This window comes from Osmia lignaria, chromosome 1, assembly GCF_051020975.1.
Source record: "Osmia lignaria lignaria isolate PbOS001 chromosome 1, iyOsmLign1, whole genome shotgun sequence".
Taxonomy (NCBI): domain Eukaryota; kingdom Metazoa; phylum Arthropoda; class Insecta; order Hymenoptera; family Megachilidae; genus Osmia; species Osmia lignaria.
The window spans coordinates 9,738,983-9,763,302 of record NC_135032.1 but is presented as its reverse complement, the minus strand read 5'-3'; the positions used below and the strand labels follow the sequence as shown (position 1 = coordinate 9,763,302).

At 35.9% G+C, this 24,320-nt stretch overlaps 1 protein-coding gene across 4 annotated transcripts in view; it reads left to right on the top strand.

Moving 5' to 3' along the window:
* Con (leucine rich repeat protein connectin) overlaps positions 1-23,206 on the top strand; it is a 179,577-nt gene extending 156,371 nt beyond the window's left edge. For all 4 annotated transcript variants that reach the window (XM_034328294.2, XM_076693276.1, XM_076693281.1 and 1 more), the window contains 5 exons: positions 11,929-12,114; positions 13,067-13,191; positions 15,139-21,810; positions 22,548-22,919; positions 23,100-23,206. In XM_034328294.2, the coding sequence (XP_034184185.2) occupies positions 11,929-12,114; positions 13,067-13,191; positions 15,139-15,399 (572 nt within the window). In that variant the 3' untranslated portion in view covers positions 15,400-21,810; positions 22,548-22,919; positions 23,100-23,206. The remainder of the gene's footprint in view (positions 1-11,928; positions 12,115-13,066; positions 13,192-15,138; positions 21,811-22,547; positions 22,920-23,099) is intronic.
* Positions 23,207-24,320: the final 1,114 nt, after the last annotated feature.

Below are 24,320 nucleotides of genomic sequence, written 5' to 3'. Positions count from 1 at the left end.
CGTGTTTCGAGCGCGTGAAATCTTATCTGCTCGCGCGAGTATCACGGTTTCGCGCGACACGAGTCCGGAACGAGGGTATTTCGAGGGGGAGAAAGATTTCGGTTCCAATGGGTCCATTTCCGAGGATCCAGCTGAAGATTTCGGAAGAGAGAATGGAATCTTGACAAATGGGATGTCGTCGATGCTGAAGTTGTAAATCTTTAAGAGGATCTTTCCATTTTTAGAATGATTTTTCTTTGAAATTCACTTGAAACTTTGCTTACTTCTTCGTTCCTTTTTTTTCTGTTAACACCGAACTTTAGGACTTCTTGACTACTTTCCAATTTCTTTGTATCGATCAAATTGGTCGATCTGGAGTTTAGAAAAATTCATTTTGGATAAATTTTCTATTTTTGAAATGCATCCAATTGTAATTTGTAATTGAATTCATAGAACGAAGAAGCAAATTATGTTTTGATGAATTCGTTATTAGAAACATAATGCAAAATTAATTATTAATAGAAATTAAACACTGACAAGGTTGTGCTCGATACAAACTCATTAATACTGAAAAGCAATCTTCCATTTCTGCATATAAATAGAAATATAATTTTCCTCTGAATAAACTAAACTTGATATAAATAATCATGATTAAAAATGATACGGTCGAATTTAATATATTTAAAAATAAATGAAAATGAATCTACATTTATTTCAACTATTTATGATTTATTCACAAACTGTTACTATTTTATTTACAATACAAACACGATTTGAAGTGCCTGTATTTCATATAAAACATTTTCATTAATGAAAAAAGGATCAAAAGGTAATCCGAAAATCCGACGAACACAAGTCAAAAGGACACATCCTCGTCCACTAGCGACCCATTCACACTAAAGCACCAATCACGCACAATATTTAATCCAACCACCAGTTTCATTCATCAAAGTCTACCTTTTCAGCAGTTCCCCTATTCGTTTGCATATAACCATCATTTTCAATTCTCTCAATTCCCTCTCAATATTCATTTTTCTCCTCTTAAGTTATATACCTGCAAACGTTTCAAAACGTTTCAAAAATTACCAACAATATCACTTTTATTATTTAAGTTTTTCAAAATTCAATTTTTCATTTCGAGAGGGAAAAAATTCCAAATAATTAACTCGTAACCGTGACACCGTTATTCACTCGATTATCGTCTTGAACAATAAATTTTGGAAGGAAATTAATTTGGTCAGGAAAGGGTTGTCTGGAGCGGGGTGTCGATACCGGATATCCGAGTCGTCTATTTTCGATTAATTAAACAAGAGTAAAAGCAGCAGGAGAAGCTTGCGACCCGCAGCGCAGGAGTGCGCGTGACTGGTGCAAGCTGCACGGAAAGGGAGCCGCTGAACTTCCGGAAGTTTGGCCGCCGTTAAATCCTCGTTACCACGAAGATTAATCCGTCCCGGTTGGCGCCGCGAGGTCCGAACTCTTACCACGTAACAGGACGTGTAATGCGTGCAATTCATCAAAAGGCAATTATTAATTCCGCGGGAAACTAGCCCCTCCAATATCTCAACGGGCCGGAACCCTGGCAAAACGTGAATCCGGCTGCGTACTTCCGGTTTACGGAATACCTACTGGCTTGCCTGAATTCGCAACAATTACCAGCCGAATTTTTACGGTCTTTAATTCATTTTCAATTCATTTTAACATGAAAATTATTAAAATCCTATCGTAGACTGAATTGAAATCTTAATTGTAATTTAAATTTAGAAGATTTCCACCTGACCCCGTCTGTTTCTCCGATATTATATCAGATACTTGAGAAACGAAGGTAATGAACGGGATGTCGTAGCGAACTCGAATCTGAAGAACTGTTCAACGAACAAGGGTGAATTGCTAGAGGCGTTCAAGACTCAACTAATTCCGCCACTTTATGCGACAGCTCTGTGTTACACGAAACACGAGCAGTACCATTGGGCAGACTTTCGCGTGAAATATCTGTCTAGATCGGGAATTGTTGCGATATTTCGGAATATCACGCAACATCGTGCAAACGACCCCAGGAACTTATCGATTTCATCGTCTCCCTTCGAAGGGATGGAAATTTGCGAAATTTCGCGCGATTCAAAGAACGATGAAACGGACGTGATAGAATACGAAATAAATTTTTCAATTAAAATTGCATACGAGCCGAATGCTCTAGAAAAAGGAAGGGAAATTGAACGATTTAAATAAGAATAAAATGAATGCTGATGGCGGCAAGGAACAGGGATGAAAAAAGGATCGATTAAAACAATAGAAGGGAAAAGTTGAGGGAATAGTAGAAGCTGATAAAAGAGCTGTAATCCGAGTGAGAGGGAAAAAGTAGCGATTAACTTAAAGAAGGAGGGCAAGAAGTTAAGTAACAGTCGACTAAGGAAAAAGAACTGAGGCTTCCTTTTTCCAGGAAACAGGACTTGTGAAGGAAAAAAGTAAAAGATGAAACGTTACTGAAAATGAGGGAGGAGATAATAACGAGAAGTCGGGTTAAAAAATAAGTCGAACGGAAGGGAGGGAAAATAAAAGAGCGGGCTGAAGATGAATGGAAAGGAAAGGGAAGCAGATAAAAGTAACGAGCGGGCTGGGGAAAAAAGGAGAAGCGAAGTCGAACGGAAAATGGATCAGATAAGAAACGTGTGGAACAAATAAAGATAACGAGAATAGAAGAGGTGTACGTCAAATTACCGAGCAGGAGTTGGAGAAAGTGATTCGTTCGTCGAGAAAAAAAGGTGCAAGATAAAAAAAAAATAGATAAAAGGAGAACGATGTAACGAGGAGAAAGGTGGAAGAACAAGTGAAACGGAACGAAGGAAAGAAGCTAAAACGGAGAGAAAGAACAAACAAGAAGGATCGTATAAATAAAAGAGGGAGGGAGATAGATGGATCAAAGTAACGAGTTGAAAGGAGAAAAAAAAAAGGAGTTAAACGAAAGAAAAAAGGCGAAGAAAGATAAGGAGGAAGTTTGAAAGGATCGAGAACAAAGGGAAACCATAAACCATGGACAGAAACAAAAGGAAAACATTGAACAGGGCGTGGAAATTAATGGAATGAAGAACTGCGGAGGAAATTGACTTTTTGCAGGATTTATTGGGAAAATTTATCACGAAATTACAATATTCCTGGTAAGAATTATGATACCTATGGTAAGATTGAAATTTTTCAAAACTTAGTATACAATTTTGTTCAGCTTTGGGTTAAAAATTATTATAATAATATTATATTATTATCCTTCATTTAGATTTGAATATTTCTCCACTCTATGCATTTAAGTCACCCTGACTTTTAAAAAATAAATCTTCTAACCCCAGAACGGCGGACCATGGAGAGAAACCCAGGCTCCGCTGCTCAAGGGTTAAAAAGAAATTTCAATCTAAAATTCAAACCAAAGCTAACAAAGTAAAGAAGGCAAAGGGTTCCCGGAACGTCACACGGTAGAAAATATTATAAACAAAATGCCGAAAGACAGCATGGGTAATCAGAGAATCCGTAACGTCACGTCGTTTCCGTCGTCGTCACCGGAATATTCGCTTACGTCAAACGTCGCGCGATACAGGTCTGGATTAAAATTCGATACGGATATCACGTTCTCCCTCTGCCAATACTATCTCCCGGCCATTCGAGAGGAAATACCGATCGTTAAATAATTCTTGGTCGGCGGAAACCAGCTACGACGACGAAGAGGAGGAGAACCGGTCGCGTAAAAGCTCTTCTGTCGGCGGTTTTCGAAAATCGAAACTGCCAGCCTGGTCAAGGGTATCGTTGCGAACCGGAAAGTGACTCGATCCGGTTACCAGTATCTCCGATCAAAGAGTGAAATACCTCGATCCAGCCCCCTGGCATCTGTTATCCTAACGCGAGGCACGTATTCAATTTTTCCCTCCCCCCTGTCTTTTTATTTTTTTTTTTTTATTTTCATCGATATGATAGCACCATCGACAACCAGTTGTCTTCTCTCAGCGACGATCTTTCGTTCGCTTCTGACAGAATTTAAATGACGATCAGGTCCCCTGACCTGATGGCTATCGAGTGTAGTCTTGGCAGAAATATAGCCCGCTCGTAAATCGTGCGACTCTACTCATGAGAATATTGATATTTCTTCTACTATTTTAGAGATAATTTTTTAGAATGTTTTCCGAACGTTTAACAGTGTAATGGAAGGAGGTATAGCCAGAGCTCGTGTCGATCGATTTTCAATATTTGCATCGGCTGATGCTGGGTTTATGGATTTTTGAACGATCCATTTTTATGGTGGTGTCGTGGCTTATGCCCTTCCTACGTTTTTCAAAGCTTCTTCTTAAAGATACTAAAAACATCCTCGGAATTTTTCAGAGGAAGGAATAAAGGATCATAATATTAACTTTACAGCATATGATAAAAGGATAATGGTAATAAAATTGTTTCTATAAAAATTTTTTTAATTTGGCGATCAATAAAAGCTAGTTTGTGAATCTAAGGGAAATGAATAACGAAGGGCAGGAATGATTGAGATGGTAGGAAAGAGGGAGATAAAAAATTCGCTTACATAACAATTACTGTAACGCAAAGAGAAGGCAAATAGCGTGGGAGAAAGCACGAAGGGAACACGGTTTTATTAGCAAAGGTTTCCCTGGAAAATATTCCTGTGAAAGAGAAACTCTTCTCGAAGAATCATTCATTCTCCTCGTAATTCGTTCGCGCAGGCATGTTCTTTCATGAAAAACAAGAAAAAAATGCCTTGAAATAAATACTAAAAACCCCGTTTGTTTCTCCCTCGATAATACGCGTACGTTTTCGCGGGATTGAAAAACTTTATTCTATTAAAATTCACGTTTCAACGATCCGATAAAATTTCGTCGGGCAATTTTCATTGTTAAAGAGATTTCGATGTGATTATCATATTGATCATCGGCAAATTGACTGGCTGCTTTATTATAAACCGACCAGTGGTTGCAGATACGCGTTCCTCTATTAGAAAATGCACACAATACGCTGATGAAAACGTGGAATATTTTCGTGGAATCGATTTTAATAAATTTTTAATTAGACCTGTTATAATAATTAACATCAATATTATATTTTTAATATACTACTTGCCCGCGTACACAGTCATTTGATCACCTACTATATTTTGAAAAACATAATTAAAATATGAAGAACGTATATATAAATTAAACTTTTTCATTATATTAATGAATTCATTCCGCAAAAATTTCTCTCATTTTTTATTAACGCGCTTTCACATTAAATACGCGCACGGTAATTAAAAATATTATTCTGAAATATTCATACTTTGAAAAGGGGTGAATAGAAATACTTTTGTATAGAAAATTTTAATAAAAAGGAAGAGGTGTTATGGAATATTTGTAGATAGATAATCAAACAATAATTTCTGATGAATTATTTACTTATAAAGGTTTTGTTTCTGTTCACCCCGTTTCGATGAAGAAAGAGAAGAGTCCTCGAAAGATTGGAGGATCCTCGATTGAATCCGGCATGTCGAATTTCCTTGCGTTTCTTTTTCCCCTTTTCATTACACCACCGAATCCGTCGTTATCGGTTTCGTGCTTGCAACCCCTCGAGCCTGGTTCGACGAGGAACAAAACGAGCCGCGATAACGAATGGAAAGTTGCGGCGCCCCGTAAACTAACGCAGCTTGCATCGATGCAGATTAATTCGGGAATTAGCCACGACCCCGTCGATATTGGACGGAAGTGCAAATAGATTAATAAAACGAATCCCCTATTGAACGGCGGAGGAAACAACGCTGGGATACGAGAGTAATGGATTTCCCCCGAAGACATTGAATTTTTCATGGAATATTTTTTCGGGGGTAGATTTTTCAACACTTTTGTACTTGAAAGATATATCAATCTCTTTTTATTAAAAATTATTTATCCTTCTAGTTCTTCTCTGATCGCAGAGGGCGTGTTTCTATCCGGTGGTTAACCATCGAAAATCGAGGGGGTGGCTCGTTTAGCATCTCCGAAAGGATATATAGAGGCAGGAGTAGCTCGCGTATGAATATTCAGTCTCGTTTGACGTGATTGCCGCGTATTTCGACGTATCCGGCGAGTCGCGTTTATATTCATGATCGTGAAATAAATCGTCCTCTTCGCGGAATAAACCATCCCCGTGCACTTTCCCTTGCCCCGACGACGGGATTAATCGCCTGACGCACCATAGAAAAGTAACAACTAGATCGATCGTGAGAGAATAGTAATCGTTGATTCGATCACGGAAGCGTGCACGCCGCACGGAATTTATCGTCTTGAAATGGAAAATTACGAATGGTCGCCGGGTTTAATGGAAACTCCTAATAACTACTGGTTACCATTATTGAATGATGAAACCGATGACAAACCGGACGCCGATACGATCGGGAACGATAATTACTAATCGATCTCTGGAATAGTATAAAACTTCTGAATTGCTTTCGAATCAAAATTTTCCATTCTGAAAGGAAGAGACGATAAAGGGTTGATCGTATCTTTTGATAAATATTCACCTGCTATCAAAAATGAGCGAGCGGATTTTGATCGCAAAATTAATGAACGTTTTATCGATGTCGACATAATTAACCCTCGTTAGCCGACAAAAAGATTATTCCACAAAAATGGTGCTGGAGCTGGTTTAATAAACACCGTGAAAATTTACGGGTTAACGAAAGCTGGTGAACGAGTAATCACGATTATTCCGTTCGAACGAAGCACGAGGACGCTTGTAATCATCCGAACGAAAATTACACAGTTATTGTTGTTCAAATGGAACTTTTTCACCGCGGTTTCGACCGCTGATTCTCGCGATTTTTCGTTATAACCCGAAAAGTTGATTGCTCTTTATAGGCTGTTTCGCGGTGAACAGAAAGGTCGAATGGAAATAAATATGGCGATAAATTTTTGGAGCTTTTATGGCGAACAGAGAAAAGGGATAAAATAGCAAAATTTCTGTTTCTACCAAAAAGTTTATTCATTTGTTTACACGGTAGTAAACGCGTTAAAGAAAAATAGAAGAATTTATTGATCATCGATCGATCTTTTAATCCGGTACAATCGATCGCAAAGGGTGCAGGGTACAAAAGCTCGGGCAGGATAGAGGAAACGAAATGACAGAGAACAAATGAGAATCGTCCAATAAAGAGAAGGGATCCGGTTGAAGATTCGCCGGACGTACGTAGATGAAAATTCCAAAGTCAAGAGGAAGGTCTAGGGATAAGAAGGAGAAAGCGGTCCGTTTCTGAAAGGAGGCAGGATTCGGAGAAGAAAACCGAAAGGTTGCTCCTTTCTCTATTTCTCTCCGCAAGAGGACTCTTTGGCTGGCTTTCATTCCGTCGCACGATCGATCGATCTTCGATGTCTGTTGCCTAGACCAAGGATCAAAAGGACTAGGAAAACCCGAGACGAGGAAAAAGGACACCCTAGAGAAAGGTTGAGGAGTGGCGGACCATGAAGAAACTCCAGCCCCATTTCACGGATGCGTAACAATAAATCAATAAAATGGGAATTATACGAGCATAAGAATATTTATTTTAACAAACCATTATTTAACATTTATTTTAGATTACTTAAAAAAATTCATTTCTTTTTCAACTTCTTCGAGATTTTCTCAGACGCTCCGCTTTAATTGAATCACCAGGGAGGGGTTGCGTTTTCCAGAAAATTAGATACACTTTCACAGTAAAGTGGCTCACGTGTAACTGGTATCACCCTGGCTGGGTCACCGAACGATCGGTCGCACGAAGCGTACTCGATGAGATCGTTCATGCGACGACTTACGTGGATACGAGTGGTCGAATGATTTATTTATTCCATGTCAAGTTTCTACGACAATTTTACGCGAGAACGTTCTGTATCGTGGGAGTAAAGAACACCATTCGTGAGACCACTTATAGCACAGTGCAATGATATTAAATAAAAAGTATTTTTTAATTTCAACAAAAACCCCATGAGCATGAAGATACAATTCATATTACGAATGAACCTAGGAAAAGATTCTTCCCACGAGCAAACAGAAAATTACCGCATTAATACGGAAAAGTGTTGTTTACCTGAAACAAAGGAGAAAATAAGAATGAAGAGAAGAAATACGGGAATTAAAGTCAGTAGTTTCATTTTCGATTCAACGAAGAGAGATTAGCGGAAGGCAACACCGGGCTACTATGAATGTAATGGATACGAGGATGGTGATTGTTGCGTGGACAATGGCGTTTAGCAATTATTTTAAAGCGCCGCTCGAAACAATAAGACCCGTCTCGTATATAGTAACCTGCTCCATATTCGAGCTTTGACGCTCAGAATGGCTCATAATAACAGCAGAAGCGGTGACTAAGGACGAACCGAGACAACCCGTCTCTCTTCCTTCAATCTTCATTTATCATGCTTTCATTGTTCCCAGCCACTGGCTCATATTATATCCGTTTAATTCACGTGCTTCAGCTTCGTTACCTTTCGAGAAGACTACGTTGAAAAATCATTAGAACTTTGGGGAAATAGAATTCAGGTCAATCGGGGTACTTGACCCGGACCATCCTACCATGAACACGTTTCATTAAATTTATTATCAAATTTAATAATAAATGACAGATTTAATTGCTGTTATTGAGATTGTAATTAAATATTTTTCATGATCTTAACTTTTGCTGGGGGTTCAAAAATTTCTAGATACACTACTTTATCTTTAAATATAATTTTGTACGAATAATTTATATTAGATACCGAAAGTTTAAAATTACAGAAATCATCGTGGCGTCAAAATTTTAAATTAGGTTCACTTAGGTGATCAAAGGGTTAATTAGTAACGACAGATGTGCGAAGTCAATAAATATTGGACTCAGGAATTATCTTCATTTCTGTGAACAAATGAGAATATTTCGAAACTTCATAACCCGGAACTGAAGTCGACGGCTCGATCGAGCGAATTAACATAGAAATACCCCTGTTATTGCGAGTTGAACGACATTACCATCGTTGATTGTTTCCGTAGCTGGTGGTGCACGGTGAAACGTAACCAGCAACAAGGCAACAAGATCGACCCTTGCCGCTCGTTTTCTCTGCATCTTTCATATCCTCGACCGGCGACCGTTTCGTCCCACGAGTCCTCCGGGATCTCGTGTTGAAAATTGAAAGGCCACCCGTCCCGTTGAAACAACCGGACGAGGGGAGTGCCTCGTGAAAGAATAACGAAATAATATAGAAAGGATCTTCTTCGTTTGCGAGACTCTGCCTTCTGATTCATTGCGAAATTCAGGGAAAATATCTTGACGAAATCGTGCTCATTGAAGGAAGATGAAAAGCATCCCAGTAAACTTGAAGCATTTGTTGAGGATTTCTTGGTTTCTTTGAGTGTCCTGAATTTTTTAAGCAATTATTAATTTTCCATATTTAAAAATTTAGAAATATTTGAAATAGAAATTGTAACTGTTAGTTTAATTTTTTAACCATTTTTTTAGTGATAAGGCTATCAATTGGAACTTTTATACGAATCTGCATAATTTATAAAATACTTTTATCATCGCGTTATGAGATTGAATGTATTATGATATTTGAAACTACAATTCAATATTAAATTGCTAATTGGTAATTATATCCCCGGGATATTTAATAACGATTGAATTTTCTATCGCTATCAAAATTAATTAACAAATTTGACAGCGTGTCCGAATCGATTCTTCTTGTGTGATTAAATTCATTCGAGAGGATAAAACGATCCCTAGCTCTAATTAATTTCTACAGAAAAGGAACATCGTCCTGTCGTTTCATTAGGACCCATTCAATGTCAGACGACATTTTTGCGGACAATTTCATAATTATTATGTGCATTGAATAGTTATCGACGGTAGAGAATGATTCGAGATAGCAATCGGGATTTATTCAGTAAACGACAAACGAGTCGAAAATGAAACACGAAACGTTGTCACTCGCGGTGCACGTTAATGGCAATATTTAACTGGTCGCTTACTAAGTAATTTTTCAGTAAAATATCAGCACGATTAAACCCGTTCGAATATGTAAAATTTATATTTCATGCGAATCAATCGCTCAATTTCAATCTTTTCATCTTTCGAACATCGAATTCATTTAATTCATAACACGTTTGTCCGATACAAAAATAAAAAATTAAAAAAATTCGTATTACTCCAAGCGATTTATAGTTTCATGTAAAATGATTTTACAATTTTTTATCGAGGCACAGTGTTCAATAAACTTGCTAGAATTATTTTACCATTCGATAAAAGGTCCTCGATAAATGTCATTCCACATCTGAGAATTCTTTCATCGGCTATTCCAGAGATCGTCTACGAGCTGTTTTCAATCGAATCGACGATATCAAGGCGAAATCCTGATGCTAAAGGACGAAGGATCAAAAGAAGGACTAGCGGTGCACAGCGAGCTTTTCCTCCTTTGAACTGTCGCAAATGTTTTCTTCGAATTGAACCCATTTTCCTTCGCGATGGAAAATGTATACATAGGCACCGGTATAAAGATCCTTAAAAGTGATCAAATTTTAATCCTTTTCAGATGAATAAAATAATCTGTGTGATAGGTATTAATTCATTTTTTTCAATTGACGATATTCAAATATTTAAATTATGAAAAATTATTTTTAATCATTAAAAAATTATTCTTGTGAACATAGAAGAGTCAAAATTAATTCTAAGCTTTTCTAATGTAATAATTTTATTTCAATCCTTTCATTTTAATGTAAATTTTTTAGATTCAAAATAGCTTATTCTGAATCATTTTTCTAAAAATTATTCCATTATTCTAGAAACCTCCTTCTATATTATCATATTTCAACCCCTATTTGAAAAATCACCGAGCATCAACAGTTTAGTCGAGTAATCAATCTCCAAACATTCAATCTGAAAAAGAAAATCTACCCTGAATATTTTCACAAAATTCCACGGGTTTCGCAGTTCTCGAATCTTTCTATCGCAGTGGTCGTAGAGGATTTTCGAGAGTATCCAGCACCGCAAACCGCTTTCAATCAGTGATATCGGTACCGGTGGTTCAAGGGTGGAAGATTTCCCGGCGCGAAGGGCGTTCGAATCAAAAGGGAAGACAAGGCAAACGACCAACATTTCCCTTTTCCCGAGCGTGCTGTGAATGCTTTTTCCTCTCGCTCTATCGTTTTCATCCGCTAGAATAGAGAGTATATCGAGAACCGATCATCGATTGTATCGAGATGAAGGCGAATGAATAGTTCTTCCACGTCATACCATAGACGAAGCTTTTGGAATCAAACTTGCAATGGTTCTTTTGGAAAATTTCATTTACAATGGAAAGGAACACAGTTACATTAATAGATCGATAATTCTCCGTATTTGAAATTCTCTAACCCGTCCAACGAGACGAGTCAGTGTATGTATGTTTACAAATACACGCGCTCGACGCAGGGTCGGAGCTCAGTTGTTTTCAGTTCTTCAAACGTTTCGGTCGAGGTTTGTGTACTGTGAGGCGAGCCTGCTTCAAGCATGTGAATTTTTATATACAGGGTGTCCCATAACTGGTGGTACAAGCGAGTAGAGGGTGATTCTACGTGAAAAATTGAATCGAAAATGTAGAATAAAATTTTTTTATTTTCGAAAGAAATAAGTTTGAAAATTTATCGAGTACGCGTGCACTTGGACCAGCTTCAGCCTCAGTAAACATTGCAATAAGCACGGAAGTACTCTCCTACTCGGAACAGTAAGATGCTCAATAAATTTTCAAACTGATTTTTTTCGAAAATAAAAAATTTTTATTCTACTCGCTTGTACCACCAGTTACGGGACACTCTGTATTTACTATCTCGTCTCGTTGGATGGACTATAGATGCGAACAGTTTTGACAAATGAAAAATTATCGAGGGTCGTAAGCACGAAACGTTTCTATAATGATAGGGAATTAACGAGCTCCTATTACGATTTTTTCTAATCTAACATGAATGTATTTTTGATTTCAGGAAATAAACTGATCTGCGACTGTAAACTGGCATGGATCTGGGGGCTGAGGAACGAGACGAAGAACCAGAAGCTACGGGACGGCCTGGAGAAACTCACTTGCTTCCTGGAGAGCCATAACACGACTCTAAAGACCAACAACGAGAACCTCGAATGGAACGAGGCACTCGAGATTGCACGAAATCAAGGTGAGTTCCCATCCTTTCCTCCCCCAAACGTTACACGCACCCCTCCACTTTCTTATTCATTGTATTACGAGATTTTGCGAGTGGAATCGTTGATGTTGTCCTCCTTCTGAATACCATATTCAAAAGAGGCCGGTCTCTGTTCTTCTGCTTTTCTCCTCTCGAATTGAAAGAATGGTCGACGAAGAGCTTGCACGTTTCGCTTCGTTCATTCTGCTGAAAGAATAAGAAAACTACTTTCTTCCGAGTTTTCTTTTCTATTGTTTTATTACACTCTTCATCCGATTTTTTGATGTATGAATTAACTTCTATTGTCTTTGAGTTGGCGCGATGATTGTAATGAAAAATTAGCGGGAAAGGAATTTCATAGCCGTTGTAAGCTCGTGGAATTATTTTTCACGGATTATTCATATTAATGAGACGAATTTTTGCGAATGGAATATCATTCTTTTTGTTCACTTTTGTTTACCAAATATTTTCTGTTTATTATTTCCGATACCGATACGGGATTTAATTCTGCACGAATAAACCGTCCGCAGTACAATTTCTTTACAAATCGAACAAAACTTTTGTAACGTGAATCAGTGATTCGTTAAATTCGCTTTTCATTTATTCCATCAATGCACCATTTGCCATCGCTATTGCACAGAGATAAAAGGAGTAATTTCAACTGAAAAACCTTTAAGAATATTAATATTGTGTTACAGTTAATTCGTTCAAAGTTTGATATTAAAGTGTAAAAATACGAGGGAATTTTATTTATTTTATTTCTTTTTGAAAACTATAGAAATAAAATTTTTTTTAAATTATACATCAAAGAGCTGAAAGAGGATGGGTATTTTTAGTTTGACAACGAAATTTTTGTTCGAATGGAAAAGCAACAAGCTTAAACGCATTTTCAACGGTGGCTCGATATGCATTTTGTTGAAATTTTCGGTTCTATGTGCTGTTACAGAAGAATATCTTGCTGGAAACTCAAGAGGTGGTAACATCGACGACGACGACGCTTACTTGGGCGACGAGTACGAGAGTAAAGATGGATACGAGGATTCCCCCTCAAATTCCGATTTTCAGCCGAAGGTAAGATATACGTTTACCTTTCTATATTTTTCTTCCTCCCAACAGAGGAACGGAATCAATTTTCCTTCGACTCGCTCCTTCTTAAAATTTTCTTTCGAATTAGAGCTTGTGCTCTTAGTTTTCTTATCAGGCTGTCGTTTATTCAGCTGCTTATGCACTTTGCAAGTCTTTTAGGAAGTAAATATTGTTACAGTGATGTATTTGTAGTAGAAAAATCGGAGAGGTTACCATTATTGCATAAACCATTAGAAAATTAAAGAATTGGGAAATTAGGAAATAGGAAATAAAGAAATTAGAAAATTAGAAAATCAAAATTTCCAAGTAGCAATGCATCGATTTCCACCCTGACCGATAAAATTCAAAGTCTGCAGTTTGTAAAACGACAAAATCGCGTGTAAGGGATGAAACTTTAAAACTTAAAGTTTCCCTCGATTTCAAGGCACAGGACTCTATTCTTTCGAGAGAAACTGTTGAAAAAGAAGAACAAAAATACGAGAGACCCAGGGTGTATAAAACGAAGCTCCGAAGCTTCTTATCACGAAGCTCGACTACCTTTAGTTCTCTCTCGTTGTTCGACGTGCACGGAATTTCACCCTGGCTATTTTTTATTCAAATGGACGTCGAACGATAATACAGATAAGCCAGAAGCTCGTGACGATTTTTCGAAAATCGAATGACCGCGATTCGCTGCAATACTCTCTCTCTCTCTCTCTTCATTCGTTTTTTTCAACAAAGATTTATCGAGTCATAAAACAAGCGTTGGAGAATCGAATCGAGTTTAACAGAGGCCAGATCGAATTTGTTTAACCAACCAACATTTTTATATAGCAACATACAATTAACAGAGAGTCGTCTATTTCCTATTTTCGTTTGTTCTCGCTCGATTACGATCGCCATAATTCATCCCATGTTTTTCAGTTTTCTTTTGACAGCTGTGAAATCGATTTCGAACAAATATCCTGTGTACGTATACATATTTTTTTTTTCTGTTCCTATGTTGATACCATGTCGAACGGAAAATGATTTTTTACGATTGAGAAACAGAGGATGTTGAGGGGTGAGAAATGTGTATATAAAATTGTGTTTCGTTGTTCGATAGGGTGGAATCGATTTTGGGAGATTTTAACTGGATTTTCAGGGATTTGTTTTGATTGCTTGTACAATTGAACAATCGCCCTTTTGATTTTTCAAAGAGGAATTTGAATTGTGGGAATCTGGGCCAAAGTGGCACTTAAAGTTTAATGTGACACAAAAATTACAAAATTAACAGAAACAAGCATTTTTAAATTTGATGAAACATTTTTTTGAAACAATTTCTTTTACTTTACAGTGTAAACCTTACCTTATCAAGGCAATAATGATTTTCAAACGTTTGTTTGTGTTTAATTATATTTGTCATGTAAACAGTATTTGATTTTACATTTCAGCAGGTTGTAACGAGTAATTTTACAAGTTCAATCGATTCGTTAATGCGTTCAACGGGAACTTTGGACTTTTAATCGGCACGTGAAATCCATGATAATTACTAGCAGTTCATTTCGTATACAGCAGAATCCCTATTAATCGGCTCGTGTAATGCGTACATCGAATTATCCTCGGCTATTTTCCCGCCGAAGAAATTAATTTCCAACTTTTTTCCAACGAGAAAATGGAACGCAGTAGCGGAGAAAATGGTCTTTTCTTTTATCGGAAATTCCTTTTCTTTTCTTTTCTATGAAAATTAAAAGTTCAATTAGCACTTTCATTTGCTATCTTTTAATAATTATAAAAAGTATAAAATTTTCACAATAATAAACTTGGGGGAAAAATTAAATATTTAAACTTTTCCAAATTCACAAACCTAAAACTCGTGTTAATCTTCCTCCAAAGTCATCAAAATCAAATCCTCTCAGATCCTCTCGATATTAATCATACAATAATCGAAAAATCTTTTCGTCTTTGTTCCAGATGCAGATGCAGATGCAGATGCTGGAAGGGAAGACGGTTTACGTGAAGACTTTATTCGATTTAAAATTAGAGGAACTTCCATGCCCGGAGCCCTCGAGAGAGGACTTAATGGCATCCGAGCAACCCTCGGGTCGCCACGAGAACGCTCGTGTCGGTTCGTCAGGGTCTATCTGGTCCTCTTCATCGTCCAAACCTGTTCATCTCGATTTATCCGTCCTCGCGTGTTCCCTGATTCTTTTGTTGTCGGTATTATTCACGTAGAAGAGGCTTTGCTCATCAAACGACCCACGAAACAGATCAGAAGGACGGCCCGTGGACGAGGACGAGGACGTTTCTCGGTATTCTGAAATATAAGCGTGTATTATCTAACAAATCGCGCTGGTGTGTGCGTGTGGGTGTCGTGTGTCCTTAGAGACTCGATGATGATCTAACGAATTTAGGACACTTCGAACGGCCTGTACGAAATGAAAATGAAGGAGGTGGCTCTTCGTCGTCTCCTAAGAGGTCATCTTGTTATCAGTGGAATCTTTTTGATGGGACTTCAGTATGTTGATGATAATTGGTGGATGATAATTGGCTCATGATTTTTTAGAAATTGAGTATATTTTCAATTTTTTAGACATTTGACAAAATTTAATTGCTAGGTAATTAAAATTGTAACTTAAAATTCCAGGTGGACATTGCGAATAATTTAGAGTTCGAAGCTGATAATAATTTCAAAATTAAATCTTCAATTTTGGAAGAAAAATAATAATTTAATTGCTAATTAATATTGGAGATTGAAACTTCAAGTAGATGTTTTGAAGAATTAAAATTAAAATGTGAGCTGATGATACTTTTAAGTAATGAAACTTTCAAATTTTGAAGAAAAGAGACTGGAACTTCTCATATATTTAGAAAATTTCACTTGGATAATATAAAAATGAAATTTTAATTTCTATTTAAAAAGGCACCATCAATCAAAGCTCGTGAGCTGTCATTTTGACAAACAGCTAGAAGTGTGTCTGGAGTTTGACGGAGACGACGTTGAGTCGAATCACTTGTTTCTTTCCGACGATCAGGATGCCACGAGTGATTCCATTGTCGTGAAAGTATCATTCAAAAGCTTGTGAATCGGTGAGGACACGTCGGAAACGTGGTGAATTGGATATCGAGCGTGATACCACGAGAAAACACCAACGCCTGGAAGTGTTTGAACATCTTCAAAAGAAGGTACACTCTGATTCAATTTCTATATCCTGACCTAGTATATCTTTTTAGTAAACATTTTTTTTCGGGGTATCTCTTATTCTGACGATTCTATTCTTTAGAATATTTATATACTCGTTGGGAAAAAGTCTTCGTGATAAGATCCTGAAACATTTCAAAGAATTTTCTTTTATAAAATTATAAATATCTATATTAATCAAATTTTTGAAGAATTTGAATTTTTACAAGAATTTTTAATTAGAATTAATTTTTTGTCTATTACTATGATATTTATTAATGATTCTCTTTCGTTTATCAATTTAGTAATTAACGCACAAATTTTAATATTCCCATTATATAATATTGACACCCTCTTTGTATTAACAAAAGTGTTTGATATTAACAAAGGTACTTTACCGCGTTGAAATCATAATTAATATTGAAGATATTCTAATCAAAAGGGACATTAATATGTCGAGCCTGCTAAAATTGAATAATTTGCATTTCGTAATTAATTGTAATATCATTGCTCATATAATGGAAACAACAATCGTCCCCTATTATGTTCATAAAGATGGGATATATTGTTGAGTCAAATGGACCCTTTTACAATAAATCCCACAGATAAAATGCAGTAAAATTTTTATTCCAATTTGAATAAAATTCAATACGAAATAAATTCTACAAATATTGTTAGGTCAAATAGACCGTTTCACAGTAAATTCCACAAAAATAATCCAATAGTAAAATTTTTAATTCAATTTAAGTAAAATTCAAAATGAAATATATCAAAATACGAATAGAAATAAATCTTCTATTGTCTGGTCAAAATATTTTGAAGTCCAGTGAAACGAAGACTTTTTCGATCGAGTTCAGATCATCGTCGCTTGCCTTGTTCGCATACACGCAAACGCACACACATATAAGATTGTTTTCCACGAGGCCATGGCGATTTCAGGCCAAACGTGTCGGTTCTCGCGAGAATTTCGTTTCACTCGCGAATCGAGTTCGACGATGGGAATGGAAGAAAAGTTGGTCGGTGGACGATCCACGTTTAGTCAATTCCCCGTGCAATCGCGCCGGTTTTATCGGCGTCGAGATCGTCGTAGATCGAGAAACTCTCGAATTTCCGTGTCTCCGTCGCCTTTGAAACGCACAAAACTTTTCGAGACTCGAAAACTCCTTGAAACGATCGTTCCAGGAGTGGCAACGTTACCACCAAAAATCTCTTACCGATTTCAAAATCATCCCATCACTGTCCATTTCCTTTTTTCTTTTCTTATCTATAAAATTCCATTCGAAATCGAAATGAAAAATTTCAATTCATCATTTTTATATCAATGATCTCGACGTCTACGACGATTCGAATTTCCGGTGAATCGTATTTCCGGCTTCGGCAGAATCGAGACTATACATAAGATGAATAAATTACCGAAAATTTCGAGGCGTCGTGATCGTTCCCTCCGAATCGTGTGTACGTCGTCCCTTCGTCTCCGTCGAGGCTCCTTCAGCGAGCAACGTGTTAATTGCGACGCCTAATTGAACGTCAGACAATCGAGAGCGGGCTCGTCGCCCTGAACAGAATCTTCGTACGGAATTTTCTATGGTGTACAGCCGGACGAGGTGTAAAACGAGACGATAAAAGAGCTGCGTGCTCGAGGAATCGATGCCTCACGATGATATCGTCGTTGCTTTTGTATCATAGACGAGCGTTTCTTCTTCGGATGATTATCTGTGAGTACCTTTGTTTCCGCTTCATTTCAAAATCTCACCCTCCCACTTTATTTTTTATTGTGCCATCCCTTAGATGTTAACTTATTATTCATAGCTGTTAGATAGAAGGATTTTTAGGCTACTGTACATTGCTCGTGCGATTTTCGTGGAAATTGTTTAATTTCTTTCTTTGAAGTTGTTGGATTACAGTTCGACAAAATTACGATATATTAAGTATCGATTTTTAATAATTTTAACAAATTTTCAATTGAGAAAATATAAAAGGTATGGAGTTAATTTACATAAATTACAAAATTGAAAATTACCAATTTTTTGAAAAGTCAAAACTCTTATCCATCGTCTTCAAATCGGCCGAACATTTTCCACGAAAAGCACATTAAATTTATGACCAAATATAATCACGCCTAAGTTCGATCGCCTTCTAATTAACTAAATTAGCAAATCCTGTGTGAGATCGATGGACCACGAACGAACTTGTCGAATCAATCGCCGATTTCAATTGTTTCTCGCTAGAAATGGTTCCCCGCGTCGCTTTTATCGTAACGTGAAACGAACGAAGAATGATAATCCATCGTGTCAGGAAATTGGTCCCTGATAAGGTGGACGACCGATTGATAACGTGGAGTATCGCTTGCCCCAGCGCGATCTAGCAAACAGAGGACAGAATAGCTAAAAAAAAAAAAATTATCGATAATGTTGAGATTGTTTGTCATAGTATATGCGTTATCATAATATATAGAGTATCGCGATATATAGTATATGAATGGTCGGACTGCAAAATGACGTGGCCGGAGACGACGGGGTTTCAAGTTGATGGACATTGAAATTTGAAGATTTTAACCCTTTACAATCAAAAATTGGAAAATATAATATAATTGATTAAAGTGTACGGATTTATTTGAATGGAATGAATTTTAGAAATTTTCTGTAGGGAAAGGGTTGATTGAACAGTTTCTGATCGTAAAGGGTTAATCGCTTCAAGAAGAACAAGTATGGAAGTTGATCCACCGAATTATACCGTGAAAATCTTTTCTATTCTAATTCTATCTCACCAGTGTCGTTAAACAGTGGAAACGTGATATGGCAGGAGGATTATTTAAATGCTGGAGGAATATTTTGTTCAGAATTTCAAATAAATAATAAATAACGTTTCATTTTTTCAAAAAATTATTAGGTGGTGATACTTTGAAGATAATTTCAAGGTAATTTAACAGAGTAGGTAATTTTAATAAATAATTATATTCAATTTATATTGAATTCTAATTGAAACAATGAATAAATGCAGCAGCTTGTAGTCCAAATTTATTCGTTAAGAAGGAAAATTAAATTAGCATGAAGGAGAAATCTCTTGGAATTTAATAAGATATTCCTGAGATAATAATTCGCAATCAGAAATACTGCTGTCAGTATTGAGAAACTTATTCCAATTATAAAAGAAAAATGTTAAAGTTTAAATTGAATAAAATACTCGAGTATTTCTGAAATATTCTTTAAAAAACGTAAGCTAAAAATATTACTCGTTAACGATGTAGATTCTGAATCCTCGAAAAAATTTTTTAATTAAATGAAAATTTGTACAGAAAACTGAATCAAAAAAGAAAGTTATGAAGTCTTCACTTAATAATCTGTTTAAATTTACAGGTTGAAGTTGAACTTCAAAGAACAATATACTTTTTTTTCTAAATATTATTTCGGATTCACTGCAAAAAATTCTGTAATTAAGTGAACAATTTTAACAGAAAAAAATTACTCATTAGCTTTATAAAATATGCAAAGAACAATGTTTCCATGAATATCACAGAATTTTTATAAATTATAAATGAAAATTAATTTTGATTAATTGATTACCCTAGGGTAATAGGGTCATCAGTAATTAGCGCTAAAAATTTAATTTATTTGAGTAATAAGAGATTAAAATGGAGCATTAAAATAGCAATTCAATCTAGTTTATAACTAGTGTTTTTCTGAAAAAAAATCTCCTAGCAGTGTTTAATCCTTCTGTCATTTCGAGTGATTTTTGCTTAAACTCTTCATCATCGTCATTGTCGTCATCGTCAAAAGCGTCCTGCAAAATGGCATTTTGTGGCACGACGTCTGTTGTCAATCGAAACGCACGCACGCACGCGTACAAAGGGAGACAAAAAGATGAAAAAGTAGATATAAATATATATAAAGAGAGAGAGAGATGAAAGAAAAAGAGAGAACAATAGAATTATGCGGGGTTACCGCGTGCGCCACGTTATTCCGTAACACCTTGACTGCCGCAGTGGAAATGGCCATACATAGTACGGCACATTGTAATAACGATTACTATGCACACCATTATCCTAATTTTCACCTTTTAATTTCCTACTTTTACACTATTACCATTGTCTTAATAGGAGGGTATCTGTATCCTCTTTGACATTTAAAAAAGTGATTTATTTCAAAATCATTTTGCACATTTTTAGGTCTATATTCCATGTCAATTTTAATACTTTGATATTTTACTATAAAATACGAAATGATCAAAGGGTTAAACAGGCCAGTTATGAATATTTTCATTGTTAATACAAGATGTCATTAATTTTTAAAAAATTGATGAACCTATTAATTAAAAATATATTTTTCTCGTCTAGAAAATTTCCAAAAAATTATTTTCACCTGTCTTCTAGAGGTGATCTTGATTTAGCAAAGATAATATTTTGAAAAGACATCATTAGTAAAATGACCCTTTCATTCCCAAAATACTTATGGCAGTCATAGTGTTGAAATAGAACATCCACAACCCTGTAAGGGTGAAAACCATGAAAGCACGGTGGTCCACGTTTCCCATGATGTTTCACGTGCGTAGAGCGTTCTCATTAAATTCAAGATTTCAAGTGTTCTAGAGACGTGTTCCGAGTTTTTTCAATGATTCTCGATGATCATAATAGGATATAACGTAAGCTAGGCTTAAGTACAACTCTCTAACTTACTAATAAAGAAAAAAAGTCTGTCTCTGTCTCTCTCTCGCACACCGGAAACATATAAACATGCATACGTACACACATACACACACACATACAGAACACATGGATCCTCTGACAAAACAAAAAATAATAAAAACAAATATTAAGCTCGTAGGTACCAAAGATAAGGAAAGTTCGGTGTTAGTCGTTAGGATGCTCATTAACACAATGATTCATGGTCCGCCATTTGATCACAGTTGTCTTTAAAAACAAATATATTAAAAAAAAAAAAGGAACGAGCCATTCAAAAAAAGGAACACGAGTGTCCAGCTGATATAAAAGTGACAGTGGTTGTCCTCATTTTTAAACGGACACAACGTGTTCCTTTTAACGACATTTTCTCATTCTTTCATTACGGTTTCTTTTGTTTTCTTCTTTGATTTTTTCATTTTTCGCAACAGCATCGTTGTTCGTAATTCAAGAAACGTCGAATCGTGATTATATAATATTGTATAACGTGATAGATACGTAGACGACCCTCCCTCTGTTCGCTCATTAACAACACGTATCTATCAACGTTTAAAGAGGATTTTTACCATTTTTTCTATAGACTCTGAACGATTAATTAATTTAAGGTAACGGGCGTGAGTGCGCTAATTGATAAGTTCTAAGGTTTTTGGATATTGTACTACTTATGGATTCACTGTCAAGCCGTAACATGTATTATATGTTCTTTTGTAAGATCTAAAGAATAAATAAATAAATCGTCGAGGAAACGGACTGCTGTCAAGGGATTGTTATTACAAAGTCTGCTGATATGGTAATTTGTCTTCTTCTATTTTTATTTTCTATGATTTATTAAACAAATACGAAAAAATAACATTTAATTATAATTAACAGTGTGATGTAATTGATATTAATTGTTTTAGTTGCAATTTATTTCATCATAAAAATGTGTGTCCACTAATTTCAAGTGTAATCCTGATTTAATTGCTCAATTTATTTCACGTCTAATTTTAAAACGATGGTGATAAAGTTTCGCGCGCATTTAGAATCTCTTAGTTTTTCTATTTAGCATCCTCTGAGTACCTTGAAAATGTCCCACATTTAGCTGACACTTGGAAAATTCATTAGATCAATTCTCGAGAGCAGAGTTTGTTCTGTTCCTCAAAACCACTTAACAAAACATTTCTAAATCCATAATTAATTATCAAAATAAAAGGGTAAACTTTGAAATTATTAAAATGTTATTTTTCCCGTATTTCAAATTTGATAAAGAGCTCTCAATTTAATTTAATTATTAACCCTCGGACAGCGGACCATGTAGAGAACCCAAATTTAAATTTAATCATTTATTTCATATTATTTTCATTTTCTAAATTATACACTGTTCCTCTAAATATGAAACCATTTTGTTTTAAAATCATATATTTAATTTTAAGTTAATATCCTTGTTTGGGTCACGATTGACCCAGACTTTGCTGTTCAAGGGTTAAGTAATTTAGATTTTCAAGAAATATTACTTCTGATATTATGTGGTCTTTGGAAATTTTGCAGATTGTTTGCCAGCAACTTCTTACTTCTTGGATAGGACATTTTCTTTATTTAGACGTTCTTCGTTGTGGATAATCTGGTCTGTACACGATTCCATCGATTCGTGTTCGAATGCAAATCGATCGCGTGTCATCCGTCGGCATTGAACGACTGTTTGCTCGGAGTTTCGTCCCGTTCGTCTTCGAGGAAACAGTCTGACGACTCTTTGGAACACTAAAACCATCAATCTTTGCAAACCTACTCGAGAAAAACTCAATTGTAAATCGTTTTCGTCTTCGAGTGTGTGCAATAGTGTCTCTCGCTTTCTTCACATTCTTTTTCTTCCTCCTTCTACCAACCCTTAACCGATGGACTGCAATTTCTATCACACAAATGGTGAGTTGTATTTCTAAATAAATTTTTCTATTTCCTTTTTTTCTTCAACTCTCAACCTTTCCGTTTAAAAACAAAAAAAGAAAATCTTTTCCTTTATGAAAAAATTCTCTTTATAAAGTAGCTGAAATAAAAGTTGAATAACTAGTTCATTTTATTTTGGTAAATTCTTCCTGGATATAGGACTAGCTGAAGGAGAATTTGAAGCAGGAAAAGTCGCTGATGTGACGGCATAAATTATCAAAGACTGGTTCAGCTCTATCCAAGGCTCTTTTGGAAAGACACGGTAAGCTTTCCGGGAAAATGTGTTCCCGTAAGTATCTCATAAATATAATAAATATCTTCGATTACCGGGCTAGCCATTTTACGAATTTACGAATCGATCCTCTTCGAATCGTCTGTTTTATGGCGAGATAAACGAGGAAAAATTTTGGGAGTTGTGAAATTACTTCTAGTTGATATATTTAAAAACCTCTTAACATTTTCAAAGGTATTTCAATTGATAAATATTTAACTTTCATTAAAATTTAAAATTGCAAAATTAAACGAAGATGCTATTATTTTAAAAGGTGCTTGAAATTCTTTAAAAATTCACAAAATCATTCTTTTTTTTTCAATAATGCGACTGTGCACTAATTATGATAAGAGAGTCATTGAATGCTAGTTGTTAATATTAAATAATAATTTAGATAGAATTACTCTAAACTCGCTGCACATATCGTTAATTGAGCAAAGCAATCGATAGGTAGTCAGGATAAATTAAATCGAATCTGCAAATGCAGACCAATTAGCAGGAGTTTAGCTCTCTCTAACTCACTGTAATTTACAAGTGACATTTCACTTGTCGATACCTTCGGATGTGTGGTTTCACTTAATCTCTAACGCTCGATACGCGTACAGGGTGGTGCGGGAACGATTAAATAATCAAACTCTCCTAAAATTAACTAAGAAAATAGTACAGCATTTGCAAATGTTCACAAATGTTCTTTTTTTAACTTCTTCCACAATATCTTCGCTGATCCACGAAGGAACATTTCGCTAAGGGAATCATTTTTTCTCTTTTTTATACCACGGTATATCTTAAAATGCACAAAATAATCAAGCACCGTTCCCTTTCTTCTTTTATGCCTGTTAAAAGCATCTAAAAGCGACCTTTTATAATTCGAGCCTTCCCAGTGGCGGTGCATTTAGAAAAGCGTTTTAACCGTAGCACCATTAAGAATTTCATTAAACCCCCATTTTCACCTGTCCTTTCTGTTCCCTGAATCGGTTCAACGTTTGGAAAAAGAATCGACAAACAGGGTGTTCCTTCGAAAGAAACTTTTATCCAAATGGTATAATTAGATTTCTCTATATTTGTCTAATTATCTTTTCTAATTATCTGAAATTTATAATTACTGCTCG